The sequence below is a fragment of the Aplidium turbinatum genome, chromosome 8 (genome assembly GCF_918807975.1).
Source record: "Aplidium turbinatum chromosome 8, kaAplTurb1.1, whole genome shotgun sequence".
NCBI classification, from domain to species: Eukaryota; Metazoa; Chordata; class Ascidiacea; order Aplousobranchia; family Polyclinidae; genus Aplidium; species Aplidium turbinatum.
This window is the reverse complement of record NC_137479.1, coordinates 10,763,036-10,781,445: the sequence shown is the minus strand read 5'-3', so window position 1 is coordinate 10,781,445 and position 18,410 is coordinate 10,763,036. Positions and strand designations below refer to the sequence as shown.

Here is an 18,410-nt window from a genome sequence, read left to right as displayed (position 1 = left end):
TCTTCTTCGACAATCACTGCTCGAGCGAGCCAAGAAACGAGAAACTTGAAAACTTGGGTCGAACTTTTACCAGGAAGAGAAAAAGAATTCAAGTGGAAATAGTTGCTTCTCGAGAAATGCCATTCGTTATTGAAAAGCAATCATCCAACAAGGTGAAGCTCAAATACTTCACTCACATAGTCAAATAACTCTTCCTTGTTGTGGTTGTTCATCATCAAAAATAAGACATCAACATAGCATTCACTGACTAGACATGGTTTTAACTGATGAAAACAAGAAGTTAAAAAACTGAAATTACATATTGTACCAACGTCAATATTGTCATGTTTTATTTGCGCCGTTATATTATTTATTTTCTTGTTTTTTTGCTAAGTTCTAATCACTTTAACGGTGTTGATGATGATACGCTGTCTAATGTTATTTTTACGTTCTTTTCTTGTTTGTGCCACTGTGAATTTGTTCTGGTGCAGAATAATTAGACTTTGCATTGTTCTTTGGCGTAGTGTTATAACAAGTCCTGACTTTCCGGCAAAGACAACTTGTCGAGAGGTCTAATACAATTTTTTCAAGTAATCATGTATCTGTAAGGATCAGCATTCACCAATAAACTTTCAAGCAAATAACACTGGGGAACAATTTTGAAAACATTTTTTGTTGACTTTGATTTTGCACTTGATTTAGGCTAATTCCGGTGCGCTGATTTCAAAAATGCCGCCAGTTTTCTTCTATCACGTCAAGTTTTTGCTCTACAGCATACATCCAAAATATGCAACTTTTCACGACTTTAGCCGTATTGCTTTTCCATACGTAGGCTAATAGGAATGCACAAGCTCATTATATAGTAAGTTATATAAAAGGGTCAACTGAATTATTAAGCAAAAAAGGCATACGCATCGATTTAGGTCGATGCTATTTCCCCCATTTTTGGTAGGAGGATGCAATCATCCAACGAAACTAGATTACAATGGTAAAATTGAAGTTAGTTGCTTTCCACTTTCAACCATGTATGTACGCTACTACATGTTTGTTTGTTAGAATACTATCTTGTCTGCGTCTGCTGTTTCTTGTCGTTAGTGTCTAAATAACCCGGATTCCCTTTGCTGTATTTGCGGCAGTTTTACTATTTCTAGCCAAAGAAAAGACTTCAGTGTATTTGTCAAACAAGCCTACTTTGCACATTTTAAAATAAAACTTGGTGTTCAAGATAAGTCTTGGGCACCCCAAAAGGTATCCAAGCAGTGTATCGAGAGTTTGCGGATGTAGACCAAGGGAACACGTGACAAATAGGCATTCGCAGGGCCGGATTAAGGGTTTATGGGGCCCTGGGCTGATCTGAGAGTGGGGGCCCTTATCAAGTGACATTTTTCGCTAAAAATTAATGGTGGAGTGGGCTACCACACGGGGCCCAGTTGCATGTATCTGTGGCACCGAGCCCTAAACAGCGGACCAGTGGCGTAGCCAGAAAATTTTTTTCGGGGGGCCAAATATTTGATGAATTGAAGAGAACAACAAAGTGTTTGATTTAAAGCCATCACCACTTGATGTGCAGTGGCGTATCCTGGTGGGTTGAAGCAATAAAAGTGGTAGGGGGGTTAGAGCGTACCGAATGCACGCGTATTCTAGGAGGGTGTCACGATTTCTTTCTATCTCTTACCAGGAAAAAGACTTGGAAAGGTTCAATGACGTAGTTTAATGGGTCAAACCGAAAAGCAGTCAATTAAATGTCGAATAATTCTACTAGTGAAATGATAATCTGACTTCTTGAAGAACTTTAACGAACGGCTTTTCAAATAACTCTAATTTCTGCATCAACTACCAATCCACAACTCATAGCACAACTCTCATAACCAACTCAATAATAATCATCATAATAATCTCAGAATAATAATTACACAAACTACACCACTATTTATATAGTTGGTTGTTCAGTCCAGTAACTTCGAGAAGGCCACGTAGTGTTGCATCACACGAACTCATCGTCGGTCACGTAGCATTTAAATGTAAACAACAGAAGTCTCTAGAATGTCACGTAGGGCCGAAGGTTGTAGAAAACACGTTACATAATACAGATTTCGTCATCAGAGGTTACTTTAGGTCAATACCCGATAATAACATACCGCTCAAGAATTCCATAATGAAAACAGCACATTCTGTCAAGACGCAAAGCAGCCCAACGCGAGGCTTTGCACATTGATTGTGACATACGCCCCCCCCCCTTAGAATATTGTTGCAAACAATATAACAACACAATCAATACAAAACACACTACAAAACAATTAATTACTCAATAAAACAGTTCTCATAAGTCCATCGTTGCATGATCTACCAACGATAGCTTTACTCAAAACAATAGTCACTTTTTCGGCGAAAGTCTCCAACGTCCTCAACATCTTCAGGTATTATTTTTCCGCAAACATCTTCATCCGCTTTCTCCTCCCCAAGCGTGGGTTCAGGAATCATTAACGCACAACCGCATCGATAAACGTCCTCTGTGTTTTTCTCATTCTTTCCAGACTGATTGGAAAGAGAAAACGACTTGTCCTTGCATTCCTTCGCTTCGTGTCCTTGCCTATTGCAACGATTGCACCACTTCCTCGATTCCTGATGATTTCTGTTAATCTTTTTCCGGCAGTTAATAGACTTATGACCTAAGCCATTACAATTAAAACAACGTATTTCTCTTGGAACAACACCTCCTTTAGAATTATTTGTTTGCTCCTCGTCATTATCGCCTGACAACGTTTCTTCAGTCGACAACTTCTCATCATGAGCAACCAAGTACTGTTCTGCCACACTGGCTATTTCTTCTAGAGTCTTTGGACCTCTCTCCATTAAATAAACAGACAGATCTTTTGAACATGAATCTGTGAATTGTTCCTTAACTATAAGGTTTGCCAATCCGTCCAATGATTGTTCGGCCCCCGAAAGTTCAAACCATTTTAACAAAAGGTTTCTTAAACGTTCAATAAATTGACCTGGGCTTTCGTGTTTTTCAGGCTTTGCCTCACGGAATCTTTGACGGTATCCATGCTCGGTAAAATTGTATCGCTTTAGCAGAGCTAACTTCAATCTGTCGTAGTTCATGGCTTCTTCTTGCGAAAGTCTTGAATATACATCAAGAGCTTGTCCCGATAATAACATGCTTAGCTGGGTAGCCCACGTCGACTTCTCCAATTTGGCTATTGTAGCATATCTTTCAAATCTTAACAAATAACTATCCAATTCATCTTTTTCTTCAACAAATGATGGCAAATCTGGACGTCTAACTTGCGCCACAATAACATCTCGAGCATTATCATTAGTAGAATTAGATCGCTCACTAATGTCCAGCTTTTGTCTTTCTAATTCAAGTTTTAACTTTTCCAATTCATATTGCGCTCTTCTTTCTTCAGCTTCTGCTTCGCGCTGCGCCCGTTTCTCCTCAGCTTCAAGTTGTGCTTGTTTCTCTTCTGCTTCTCGTTGAGCTTGTTTTTCTTCAGCTTCAAGTTGTGCAGCTTCAGCCTCACGCTGTGCTCGTTTTTCTTCAGCTTCAAGCTCTGCTTTCCTTATTTCACGAGCAGCTCTTCTATCTTCTCTTTCGTCAGCTTCTCGCTGAGCTTTTTGGGCCATTATCTTGTGATACTCTTCCATCACAAACTGAGACTTCTCATTACCAGTCAGCCCCATTCGTTCAGCCATGCTCCCTAAGTCTTCAATCATCTCATGTTTGACAGTATTCGCCATCTTGACTTTAATTTATTATTCTTTCAATAAACCTTCGGTATTCTTCGGTTAAATCCTTTTTCGGTTTGTTCCCGGACGAGCCCCCAGAATGTCACGATTTCTTTCTATCTCTTACCAGGAAAAATACTTGGAAAGGTTCAATGACGTTGTTTAATGGGTCAAACCGAAAAGCAGTCAATTAAATGTCGAATAATTCTACTAGTGAAATGATAATCTGACTTCTTGAAGAACTTTAACGAACGGCTTTTCAAATAACTCTAATTTCTGCATCAACTACCAATCCACAACTCATAGCACAACTCTCATAACCAACTCAATAATAATCATCATAATAATCTCAGAATAATAATTACACAAACTACACCACTATTTATATAGTTGGTTGTTCAGTCCAGTAACTTCGAGAAGGCCACGTAGTGTTGCATCACACGAACTCATCGTCGGTCACGTAGCATTTAAATGTAAACAACAGAAGTCTCTAGAATGTCACGTAGGGCCGAAGGTTGTAGAAAACACGTTACATAATACAGATTTCGTCATCAGAGGTTACTTTAGGTCAATACCCGATAATAACATACCGCTCAAGAATTCCATAATGAAAACAGCACATTCTGTCAAGACGCAAAGCAGCCCAACGCGAGGCTTTGCACATTGATTGTGACATACGCCCCCCCCTTAGAATATTGTTGCAAACAATATAACAACACAATCAATACAAAACACACTACAAAACAATTAATTACTCAATAAAACAGTTCTCATAAGTCCATCGTTGCATGATCTACCAACGATAGCTTTACTCAAAACAATAGTCACTTTTTCGGCGAAAGTCTCCAACGTCCTCAACATCTTCAGGTATTATTTTTCCGCAAACATCTTCATCCGCTTTCTCCTCCCCAAGCGTGGGTTCAGGAATCATTAACGCACAACCGCATCGATAAACGTCCTCTGTGTTTTTCTCATTCTTTCCAGACTGATTGGAAAGAGAAAACGACTTGTCCTTGCATTCCTTCGCTTCGTGTCCTTGCCTATTGCAACGATTGCACCACTTCCTCGATTCCTGATGATTTCTGTTAATCTTTTTCCGGCAGTTAATAGACTTATGACCTAAGCCATTACAATTAAAACAACGTATTTCTCTTGGAACAACACCTCCTTTAGAATTATTTGTTTGCTCCTCGTCATTATCGCCTGACAACGTTTCTTCAGTCGACAACTTCTCATCATGAGCAACCAAGTACTGTTCTGCCACACTGGCTATTTCTTCTAGAGTCTTTGGACCTCTCTCCATTAAATAAACAGACAGATCTTTTGAACATGAATCTGTGAATTGTTCCTTAACTATAAGGTTTGCCAATCCGTCCAATGATTGTTCGGCCCCCGAAAGTTCAAACCATTTTAACAAAAGGTTTCTTAAACGTTCAATAAATTGACCTGGGCTTTCGTGTTTTTCAGGCTTTGCCTCACGGAATCTTTGACGGTATCCATGCTCGGTAAAATTGTATCGCTTTAGCAGAGCTAACTTCAATCTGTCGTAGTTCATGGCTTCTTCTTGCGAAAGTCTTGAATATACATCAAGAGCTTGTCCCGATAATAACATGCTTAGCTGGGTAGCCCACGTCGACTTCTCCAATTTGGCTATTGTAGCATATCTTTCAAATCTTAACAAATAACTATCCAACTCATCTTTTTCTTCAACAAATGATGGCAAATCTGGACGTCTAACTTGCGCCACAATAACATCTCGAGCATTATCATTAGTAGAATTAGATCGCTCACTAATGTCCAGCTTTTGTCTTTCTAATTCAAGTTTTAACTTTTCCAATTCATATTGCGCTCTTCTTTCTTCAGCTTCTGCTTCGCGCTGCGCCCGTTTCTCCTCAGCTTCAAGTTGTGCTTGTTTCTCTTCTGCTTCTCGTTGAGCTTGTTTTTCTTCAGCTTCAAGTTGTGCAGCTTCAGCCTCACGCTGTGCTCGTTTTTCTTCAGCTTCAAGCTCTGCTTTCCTTATTTCACGAGCAGCTCTTCTATCTTCTCTTTCGTCAGCTTCTCGCTGAGCTTTTTGGGCCATTATCTTGTGATACTCTTCCATCACAAACTGAGACTTCTCATTACCAGTCAGCCCCATTCGTTCAGCCATGCTCCCTAAGTCTTCAATCATCTCATGTTTGACAGTATTCGCCATCTTGACTTTAATTTATTATTCTTTCAATAAACCTTCGGTATTCTTCGGTTAAATCCTTTTTCGGTTTGTTCCCGGACGAGCCCCCAGAATGTCACGATTTCTTTCTATCTCTTACCAGGAAAAATACTTGGAAAGGTTCAATGACGTAGTTTAATGGGTCAAACCGAAAAGCAGTCAATTAAATGTCGAATAATTCTACTAGTGAAATGATAATCTGACTTCTTGAAGAACTTTAACGAACGGCTTTTCAAATAACTCTAATTTCTGCATCAACTACCAATCCACAACTCATAGCACAACTCTCATAACCAACTCAATAATAATCATCATAATAATCTTAGAATAATAATTACACAAACTACACCACTATTTATATAGTTGGTTGTTCAGTCCAGTAACTTCGAGAAGGCCACGTAGTGTTGCATCACACGAACTCATCGTCGGTCACGTAGCATTTAAATGTAAACAACAGAAGTCTCTAGAATGTCACGTAGGGCCGAAGGTTGTAGAAAACACGTTACATAATACAGATTTCGTCATCAGAGGTTACTTTAGGTCAATACCCGATAATAACATACCGCTCAAGAATTCCATAATGAAAACAGCACATTCTGTCAAGACGCAAAGCAGCCCGACGCGAGGCTTTGCACATTGATTGTGACAGAGGGTCCGGGGGCATGCCCCCCCGAAAAATTTTTGAAAAATTACACTCAAATAATGGATTATAGCGCTTTCTGAAAACACTTTTTGGGTAATATTTGTATGAAATTTATTAGCAGATAAACAGCTATATTAACTTATTAAATATAGCTCTTACACACAAACGGGCAAAAACTGCAGCTAAAATTACAGAACACTAAAAACTCAGCCACACAAAAACTCAATAACTACACAAAAACCCAACAGAGTAAGCCATTCTGAAATTGCTTCCACAAATTAGTTCAAAGAAAAATCGCGTAAATTTTGCGCGATTTACGATTTGCAAAATTTATTGGTGTCTTTCTGTGTGTCTAAAACAAGTCCTTTAGGGTGTTAATAGCCAGATGTCTTGGAAAACGATATAAATTTCTACAAACTTTATTATATTTTCAACAAAGGGTTCAATTTCGGAATCCAAACTTGGAAAATTGGGGGGGGGGCATGGCCCCTTTCGCCACCCCCTCTGGCTACGCCTATGCAGCGGATCACCTTCTTGTTTGCACTCGGCTTGCCACCCGGTGCAGTAGGTGGGACCTGTCAGTGTATAACTCCGTTGCGGAAGAATGTGTCAATCTGTGGTGTATCAACGAACTTTAGAAGACTCGATAAAAGAAGAAGAACTGCATCATATCTAACTGACCATCTTGTATCAGATAATGTCTTCAAAACAGGCAAACCATCTAGGAATTTTCGATGGACTTGCCAACGATGAGTAGACGAGACGAGCCATGAATAAAGGCTTTGCAACAATTCAAAAAGCTCAGCGGCAGAACGGCATGTTTCTACAGGACATTTAGGCTACCGATTAAATTAAGTGAATGTGCTGTGCAAGGGACATAATGAGCTACACTACATTTCTCGCACAGACGAGCTTGAAGACCGTTATACTTGCCACTCATATTGGCAGCATTATCGTAACTTTGACCCGTAATCCGTACCATTTTCGGATATGAAAGTATCAAATAAATATGTTTTTTGTTAAAAAAACGAAGAAAATTTGAATAACTGGGGCTGGGCAGGGGTGCTGCAGCACCGCAGCACATATGAGTGAGCCGCCCTTGCTTGTTTGAGATGCGAATTAAAGCAGTAATCTCCAGCTGTGCAACTAAAAAAATTAGTAGATTTTTTTTCTTTGAGGTGGGGGCCCCCAAAAGTTGGGGTCCTGGGCTTCAGCCCAGTCCGCCCCCCCCCCCTTAATCCGGCACTGGGCATTCGGTATACGTATACCCATGGTTTGGCGAAAGCCTAAAGATCATTACACAGACTGTTACTTTTGCTTGGTGCAAACTTCAGTATATAAAAAGAAAAACAAACTCCAGTGCCTCATTCAGCTGAAATCCCAGTTCCAGTTTTCGTTCAAACACATAGCCTACGCTCGAAGATTTAGATCATGATGAATGTTTTAGTGATGGCAGGCCTAATGATGAAGATGTTGCAATTGAAGATGACTCAGAACGTGGAGCATTCCATCAACATGAGTTAAATGATTTGGCACGAGATTTGGGACTAGGAAAAAAAGCTTCGGAACTCTTAGCATCCAGTCTAAATGAGAAAAAATTACTTGGAAAAGGAGCGTAGGTATCATACTTTCGATCGAAAGCAAGTGCGTTTTTACCGTACTTTCGAAGTGACAGTAGCGTTGTGACCGAGAACTGACCTTAAACCTGGTGATCCCAATATTCTACATGAGCCACTTGTTGATAGAGAGATAATTATTTTCCCACCTCTGCATATAAAGCTCGTCCTAATAAAGCAATTCGTTAAACCATTTTCGACTGAAAGCAGCTGTTTCAATTACCTCGTTTTGGCTTTTCCTGGCCTGTCAATACAAAAAATTAAGGCTGGTGTATTTGATTGTCCACAAATTCGGCAACTCATCAAAGATGAACGTTTCAGTGGTTCAATGTCAGAATTGGAAGAAAATGCGTGGTTATCATTTAAAAACTTTGTCAAGGGATTTCTTGGGAATACACGGTCAGGGAATTATATCGACATTGTTCAGAAGCTATTGGAAAGCTACAAAGAACTCGGCTGCAACATGAACATCAAGATGCATTTTTTGCATAGCCATCTTGCTAATTTCCCGGAAAATCTTGGTGCGGTCAGCGATGAGCAAGGAGAAAGATTCTACCAAGATCTGAAGGTGATGGAAGAAAGATATCAGGGAAGATGAGACTTATATATGCTGGCTGACTATTGCTGGAGTATTAAGCGAGACTGTCCATAGCTTGAACATGCCAGGAAAAGCTACAAGCGTAAATTTTTGCCCTAAAACTCGCACTTTATTTGTTCTGCCGAAGCAACATCCATTTTAAAGAACAGAATATAGCTGTACAAATGTTTATTTGAAAACCATGGAGTTCCTTTCGGTTGCTTGTAGTTCTTAAAACGTTTTATACAATAAACGCAGATGTCTTAAATGTTGTATTTTTTTGTGGGTTATGAGACAAAGTGGTGGGTGGCTAGCTCAAAAACTTGACGTGATAGCGAAAAACTGATGTCATTTTTGGATTCAGCGCCCAAAAGTTAGTCAAAAACAATTGTTAGATCGAAGTCAACAAAAATTGTGTTCCCTTGTGATTATTGGTTGACTGTGTGTGCCTATGTTGATGTACTTTGGTTTCATGGGTTATCCAGCTAACAAATCAGTCGTTTTGTTGCGTGTGCAGGTGTTAAATCAGCGAACTGATTTGCTGGCTGGGTAGATGCAAAGATATAGAATTTAACCGTTCCAGGTGGCTGCAAAAATGTTACACAAAGCTGCAAGTTTCCGTTATAACTTACCACATTCATTACTAAATACTTTAGTTGCCATCGAATTGTTTTACAAGCAATCAGTTTTCCAACACCATTTTCGTATTCCAACTGCCTGACACAAAGTAGGAAACCTATCAGGTTGAAATTGTTATCAAACTTTGTTTCAGCGAAGTTTTTTTTTCTACCTCATACTGTGCAACCAAACATATTGCAGTAAAAGTTATAAGCATAGAAATAGCTTTTTTCATGAAGGAACATCGATTCAGCATTCATAACCTTCGATAAGTGTAAAGGGCTCAGTTTTAGCGTGACATTGCTTTTGTAGCACTTTTTTGTTGCAAAATCGACGTTTGAAAATGCCTGTTGATTGTCTTGTTTTGTCACAAAGCAGTGATCGCGTTTTTTGTACAAACTTTTGTGATGTGTCAGTTTGTGATTTGTTGCAGTTTTGTTGATTCGACGAAACATTGACTGAAAAACTGACGTTTATTTGTAACCCAAGCAAGCTGGCTTGCCACAAGTTATTGTATATTCTTATTTTTTGTTTTGACATCGTTTATTCGTTTACTCTCTTCCATGTTACATGATGTTTACAAATAAAACTTTTGCTCCCACTTCTCTTCCAACTTTCAAAATGTCTCTTAGTCAGTAGTCAGCAAAATACACTCGATATTCATAACATCAGCTGACGTTACTTCAAACTTGAAAAGTAGTCTTGCTGCTAACCTGGCTGGCGATAAGCTACCAGTTTTTTTGCATTTTTTTCGTACATTTTTTAGCTATGTTAACAAGCACAATTAAAAGTAAAAAAAGAAAACGAATGACGGAAACAGCTTTCAGAGCATTCTATGTGTTTATTTTATTATGAATCTCAAAGTTACGTCGATATTTCCCAGACAACAAAACCCGTCCTTTTTGCATTTATTCAGCGTCTGCAGACGAAACATTTACTACAGACGTTTAATGTAAAAATGACGGTTTTGCTGTCTGGGTTCGGATCAAATAGACATCCTAGCAAGGAGTCATTTTTTACATTGATTGAACGTCTGTAGACGTTACATGTAGTAGTAGTAGTCTAGTTTGAATCCGGTGATGTCCCCGTTACCGAGGGACGTGGCCGGATTCAGACGTGGCTGGATTAAGACGTGGCCGGATTCACCTCCAAATGCCGCACTCGCCTTCACACCCTGCCTCCACATCGATCTATTTAAGGCGTCCGCTGTTGTCAAACCTACCTTGCTGATTTCCTCAGCTTTTCTTTTCCACATTTTTTTAGATTTTCCTTGTTTCCTTCGTCCCTCCACTCGCAACTCCAGCACTCTTCTCAAAACATCATCTTCATCCCTTCTCCAAACATGCCCATATCACCTCACTCCATTCTCAATATATTTAAATCAATGTAAAAAATGATAATTGGCTGGGATATTACCTGTTTGATCTAACATAATTATGTGATTGATGTCGCTTCTTCTTCATTGTTTTTATTTTCATTGAATCGGTTTTTAGATTCGAAACTTTTATGTCCATTTGGCGTCAATTTTGTCAAGCTGACATAAAATGTTTGACTTTTTCTGCTTGTAACAACTGTAGCATTAGCCTACATTCATTTTGACTTTCGCCCATCAAAAACAACTTTTGGTTATATTTACTCTTGTATCTCCAAAATCCTAATAAAATAAAAAGCATCAGTCAGCTACCAGAATTGCATAAATTAGCAGTCACATTCATTGTGACAATATTCTAACTGTACCTTTCGCAACATGCCAAACAGGCAGACATCAAACACATGTTCAACTTCTGGCATGTGATCCCGCATATATGCAATGATTTGTGGATGGCGGTCAGTAACGAGCAGTTTCACCCGCACATCAAAGCAACATCTCTCAACGAAATCCATACATTTAACTAGCCCAGCCTTTTCCATCGCATTGCTGCCACCACATACATTTCTCTGCAACAACGTTCAACATATCAATTTTGCACAATCTGCTTTTATCTACTCTTACCGGGAAACGCTATGGCCGCGAGTGTTGTATGTGCCGATTCGATGGGAGACGGCCATGGCCGCAAATTTTTCTTGACTTGGCAATGGGAAGCATGTACATTGTACACTGTACAGCCAAATACAACTTGTATTGTTTCAGTGAATTTGTTTCAGTGAAATTGTTTTCAGTGAAATAGCTTAACATCAATAAATCATCATTACGTTGCTGCTTTCTGGGCGAAGTTGGCCTGTTTACGAGCAGTTTTGAGAAAAGTACACATATAGCAAATCAGTCGCCGACGGATTTGTTATCTGGGTATGTTCACACTGAAACGACCATTTATTAGGTTTAAATGAAGTAAGAAACGAAGTACATCTGCAAAACACAAGCCATCAAGCCAATAATATAAAAAGAACAAATTAAGTCAGTCTCACACGATCAGAACTTAAAGTAACAAAAGTCCCTTTTACTGAACACAGCAAGAAAAGCTCTTATGAAAATGGGCTTGCTGAGATTGAGTGAGGCGCGAGCAGAGAATACAATCAATGGAAAGCGCGCAGAGCAGAGAAACTATAACGTACAAACATACGTAAAATAAACGTAAATTTGTTATAAGCCACACTGGCTTTTCAATGAGTCATGTAAAAGAAGCTGGATTTGCTAGCTAAAGTATACAATGTACTGGCTGAAGTCCATACCTGAAGAAGTTGCAAATCCACTATTTTATTGAATCTTGTGTCCATGATTGTGTATGTGCCGTGCTTCCCACAATGTCCAGGAGAATCTTCCCTTCCATCTCCCGCTAACATGAGGTCAATACCATCACCTTCCAATTGTTGAAGTACAGTATTCTGCTCAATGACATATTAAAAATTCTTATCAATGACACTATTTTAAAGAAAACATTGAGCACTTCCGTTTACAGTATGTGTGTTTCTATACATCAGGAAGCATTCATAAAATATGTATAACAGATATATCATTGTTTACAAACTTCTATTTGAATAAGTTTATACTGATGAAGCCACACTTGTGTGGCGAAAGCTCTGTATTTAAATAAACCGATTCTTCTGATTTGGTGTGATATTGTTTACTTTATTTAAAATGTTTTGTCACACCGTGCATCCCAGTGGATCATCAGTTGAATTATAGGAAAATTTGATGAAAAGTTTAGGAACGAAGTTTTGTTTTGGAATTTTACAAACTTACCCCGGCTTTTCACTACGTTCATTGGTAGACACCTCCGAAAATGTATTTATTGAGAAATTTGGATAGTGCATTTCATTATCTTCAAAAGATATGTCTTGCAAAGCCATTCTTGCTTTTTTGGGAGTGGAAGTAAGGTAATCTGGTGGAATTCATTTTCTTTCTTGCAAGTTGCAGGTCACACCTACAGATTGTGTTAATACCAGGGCATTAGCCTGAGTTGCTGCAATAAACATATTCCAAATCAAGAAAAGCAACTTTTACAGTATTATTCGGCATCACTTCTCTTTCCAAAGCTATTAAAATGTACACTACTGTTATTTCAGAATATGTTATATTATAGAGTCAAAGTTTCTTACCTTTCGCCGCACTCATTGGCTTCAATGCAGCTTGGCATCCTTTTGATGAACAAGCACGGAAATCTAACACGTCATATTGTGTTACAGCATCACAAGTAACCATTTCTGTTTGGCATGACTTCGGCTTTTTTTTTAATTTTCTCTCGATCTTTTCAGGGTACGAATTGAGGGTAGGAATTGTTCAGGGTACGAATTTGGGTGCATCCCTAGCCAGTAACTGAAAAAGAAAACAACAATGTATATATGAAGGAATATTTTTTGTTAATGCTCTTGGTGAATTATACATGGGACGTTCTAAAAGCGCATGTAGCTGGGAATCATTATACCAACAGGCAGCATATATATTGTAAACTTATGGAAAACAATTTCTCAAGGATGCTACTTCGCTACTTATGTACGGTACTTTACAACAAACATGTACGGTAGTAATATAATTGTTAGCTTAAAATTACCTCAAGAACTTGCCGCTTCCTAGCAGCCGGTCGCATGGATAAAGTGGAATTTTGTTGTGGAATTGTCTCTCCACTGGACTTTGAATCCAACGGTTGCAAAGTTGTTGAAATGTTTTTGTTTGGAAAAATTGAAGGGCATGCATTTAGGTTTAAATTGAGACGTGTGGCGTGACCCATGTCAAATTGAAAAAGATTTTGAAAATCTATTTCCTTGAAATGGAGTCGCCATATTGTGCTGGACTCTGTTGATCCTGGCCACACTCTTGTGGTGTTTACAGACTTGTTCCATTTCTTTTTTATGATACAATTTTTTGGAAAATGGAACAAAGAAATTTTATCAGTAGCCTAGAAGAACTGCCAGATGAACAGGTATATACGGTACAACACACCGATTTGGCATGATGAGTACCAAATTGTAACAGGTTTAGCTTAGTTTACTCACACAGCACTGGGGAAGAATGTATATTGAGATATAGGCCTACTTGTCTAGACAATACACAATCACAAATTGAAATGCATGAGCATACCGAGACTGGTAGGTAGGCCTATCGTGCACACAGCACAGGAAACAGCACTGACTAATCATGAAGTAAAAAATAAATGCAAATCTCTGCAACCCTTGACTGTCTGAACCTCTTGCTGTTAAATACCATCAAAACTATACAGTATACGGTACTGTGGCACTGAAGGAAAATAATGGCGTTTGTTTCCTGCTGTTTCATATCGTGCACACAGCACTGACTAATCATGAAGTAAAAAATAAATGCAAATCTCTGCAACCCTTGACTGTCTGAACCTCTTGCTGTTAAATACCATCAAAACTATGCAAACAGTGCAAGGTCTAGCCCAGAGGTCGGCAACCTGCGGCTCCGGAGCCACATGCGGCTCTTTCAGCCCTCTGCTCTGGCTCCCGTGACTTTAAACACTGCGAGCTTGGGCAATACAAAAAATTTTTGTTGTAAATTAATAACTGCTCTAGGCAATAGTTTAAACTAGTTTTGTTGAAAATTATGACTTACAAATCCGTTTAGTATGTTTTTTTTTCACCAAAATTTAATGCTTTTATCTTGCTAAGGAAAAAAACATTTAAGACTGTTAGGAATAATGGCGGCTCCTCACGGCTTACAATGCATGTATTGTATGCGGACAGATTCTGATTTGCCCGCCTCGTCTGTGAAACGATAAAGAGCATATTGTTACGTGATTTACCGCACAATTAATGTTAGCATTATCTTATACCTGGCAGTGTCACAGTGCAGTTTGTAGTAGCCTGTAGTATTTTGTAAGCAGTTAAAAGTGTCAGATACTCTTTGTTAAATATGTAAATCGCCATTAGTTATTAATCAGTAACTTTGGCAAATTTGCCAAATTATTGCCAGTATACCAGCGTTATCTTTACTAGTAAGCCTAGTTTCCGTAGTCTAGAGCAGGAGCAAAATTCAGGAGCAAATATCGCATTAGCTGGGTGAAATAAATGATTATGATATTTGAAAATTTATGTTTTTACCCAATACTGTGCCCGTAGGTAGCCTACTAAAAAGTGTTGTGTTTAATAGTCAGGGCTTTGTTTGTTGAAATTCTAGAATATTCGCATGTACAAAGCAAAAATTGAAAGAAATTCTGCATGAAGTGTTAAGGCGTAGCCAGGGGGGGGGCGAAAGGGGCCATGGCCCCCCCCAGATTTTCAAAGTTTGGATTCCGAAGTTAAACCCTTTGTTGAAAATATAATATAATTTGTATAAATTTATATTGTATTTCAAGACATCTGGCTATTAACACCCCCAGGACTTGTTTTAGACACACAGAAAGAGACCAATAAATTTTGAAAATCGTAAATCGCGCAAAGTTTACGCGATTTACGCTTTTTTTAACTAACCTGTGGAAGCAATTTCAGAATTGTTTTTTTTTTGTAGTTTTTGTGTAGCTAAGTTTTTTAGTGTTCTCTAATTTTAGCCGCAATTTTTGCCCGTTCGTGTGTAACAGCTACCTTTAATAAGTTAATAGCTGTTTATCTGTCTGTAAATTTCATACAAATATTACCCTGAAAGTGTTTCAGAAAGCGCTATAATCCATTATTTGAGTGTAATTTTGCAAAAAATTTCCGGGGGAGCATGCCCCCGGACCCCCCTAGATTACGCGTGTCTTCGGCACGCTTTAACCCCCATCAGTTTTATTGCTTCCCTTGCTTAACCCACCAGGAACACACCACTGCAAATGACTTAAATTAAACACTTTGTCGTTCTCTTCAATTCATCAAATATTTGGCCCCCCCCCAAATTTTTTCTCTGACTACGCTATTGGAAGTGTAGGCTATAATTACCTTTGGTTTTAGTGGCCAACTCGACAGTTACATATTATGGCTCCGAATATGTCTTAATTTGAAGAAACTTGGGAACATTGGCTCTTTTAATGCTAAAGGTTGCCGACCTCTGGTCTCTAGCCCAAAATGTTTAGGTTAAACGTCCAATAAAAAGTTTAGTGTAGTCTGTAAAATGATGTAAGCTAGCACCAAGGCTATAATAAACTAAATCTGAACTTCAATTGTAACTTGGAATAATCTTATCCACTGTTGCAAACGTATGCCACACCTCAAACAAGCAAAATATTTGCCCAGCAGTACTCTGATGACGTCACCCGAGAAATAAAAACAAGTGCAACGTGTTTTTGAATACCCCACCCCCTTTATGTATTTCAACTCTCAAGTTGCATTTGAAAATGGACTTGTCTGCCCCTTTAAGGTAGCAATCAAGCTAATCTTATTAATAGTAGGAGATCAGTGAGTTGGCTTACAAACGGGGTAATCAACTTCTTGTCACCGTTCGTGCAACATCAGATATCATTGAACAAACTTTCTTCTCTCCACAATTCGAAGTTGTAACACCGCAACCATGATATCATTGCTAACTTATGCCATTAATTAACATTACCACCATTTAATTGCTTGAACCTCAAATGTCTTTCGGTATGGATTGCAATGGAGTTGAGGAGTAGTGTGGAGTCCTGGAGGAAACATTGTGTGTTTCTCCGAGATGGCAACCCCCACACAGAAAAATCTGTCACTTTTACATTGATTTATTGCCTGCAGACGTTGAATCAATGTAAAAACGACTGATTTTGCTGTCTGGGAGTGGTCCCTGTCACGAGTTGTTATATATACGTATTCTTAAATAAAGCAGGTGAGCTTTCCAATCGCCAAAAGATTTTTTGTGTTTTGGACCTTGCAAACATGCGCATACTGCTTCACTTTTGCATGTTGATTGAAGCCAGTAATTATTCTATGTAATCAGGTCTTGTGCATTTATGATACAGTATTTGTTATGTTCTCATACGTTTGAATGTTGAACTAATTTAATTGGGATTGGTATTCTCTTAATTATCAAAACATCACTTCCATACTGAATCACAATGCATAGCCGAATGGTGAGAACCCTGACACGACACTCGAAGGGACGCCGGTTCGACACCGCTCAAAAGCATGCGGCTGTGTCTTTGGCAGGACACTTTAAGACACTCCTGAAGATGGACACGGAGATTGGCTTCCCTGCCTTCCTATCTACTCAATCCAAATCTTCAACCACCGGGCGTAAGCCTGGAACCGATACACACACACGTACCCCGTACCCTTTCGTGCTTTCATTCGTATTGCCTAAGTTGACCAAGTGATTGTTCATGAATCAATGATCTCTGGATTACTTTAACGTCTCTTGATGTTTAATTTAAATAATAAACATACGGAGGGATGGACTTGCGCCCCCATCCAATTTTGCCAAAGTTCACAAAGCGAGGCCATGGTCTCTATTATATAATAACAACATGAGTCACTGAAACGTCAATTTTTGCAGGAAAAAATAATGCTGATGGCGATGATGATGATGATGTCAATGACCAACTTCAAACTGGAAGCCTGGGCGGGTACTTGGTTGCTGCAGCAGTAGCGTTCCTGTTGGGAGCACTTTTTATCGTCTGTGTTACCCAGTGGCGTAGCCAAGAGGGGGGATTTTGGGGGGTACAACCCCCCCCTTCGGCACGCGTTTGACGTCACGATATTGAGAATGATGCTTTTCAGTCTAAAAAAAATTGCCTAATTTTAAACAAAATTGCATTAAAAGAGCAAGTTTTGCCAATACCAAACATCTCAGCCAGGAATTAGCAACAAGAAAACATAGAGACTTAGCTTTATTTCCGAAAAATGCCGAAGAAAACATGATCTTATCCTTTTGCTATGCCACCAGACACCACCATTTTTCAGGAATATTCGTAACCACATTTTTGTTGAAAATGCTCTCAGAATGCACCAAATTCAAAGTAATTTTTCAAAATTTTCTAGGGGAGGCCCCCCAGACCCCCGCCGCTGGGTCGTCAAAACCCCCCTTTCAAAATTCCTGGCTACGCTACTGTGTTAAAGGTGTTGCGACCGTGCCATATTTTAAACTGATTGTACTGCTTTGGTGTCATGCACGTTATAACGTCCGCGTTTTGTCGCTTCTACCTTTTTCTAGACCTCTGCTATGTTTGTCATATAGACTATTGTTTTTTTTTTCGTTGTGATGGTCAGAAATAAAAACAAACTGAACTGAACGTTGACTGCGGGCAAAATGGCAAGGCACTTACAGCACTTTTTGGCAAGCTGGTTTGGGAAGAATTGAAAAGACATCGATACCACATACACGCAGTTCGGATATAATAGCAAGGGCGTTTATACACGGAAGATCTGCTTCGTAAAATTTAAAAGAGTGATTCAGTTTTCTCCATTTAGTTTTTCTCAAAGGGGGAGGGGGGTTTGGCTACGCCACTGAAGCAGGCTCATTAACACCAATGAGATGAGCTGTGAACTCACTACAAATTTCCCAATATCTATGACACCTAAAAATGTCCTATCGTTTTGGTGCAATAAAATTTTTTAGACAATATAGTATATCAAATATTTCAATGATTTAGCCTACATATTCCACTGACACTTCCAGCATCCATGGCCAGCGGTGAATGAGCCTTTTCAATGCTGAAACTCATCAACACGATTGTACGCTAACGCAGAAACAGTTAGGTC

At 39.1% G+C, this 18,410-nt stretch overlaps 1 protein-coding gene across 1 annotated transcript in view; it reads left to right on the top strand.

Annotated features, from left to right (window-relative positions):
• LOC145775610 (semaphorin-6A-like) overlaps positions 1 to 17,859 on the top strand; it is an 83,037-nt gene extending 65,178 nt beyond the window's left edge. The window contains exon 16 of the mRNA XM_082586927.1: positions 17,206 to 17,859. Coding sequence (XP_082443053.1) covers positions 17,206 to 17,399 — 194 coding nt within the window. The 3' untranslated portion in view covers positions 17,400 to 17,859. The remainder of the gene's footprint in view (positions 1 to 17,205) is intronic.
• The last annotated feature ends 551 nt before the right edge of the window (positions 17,860 to 18,410 follow it).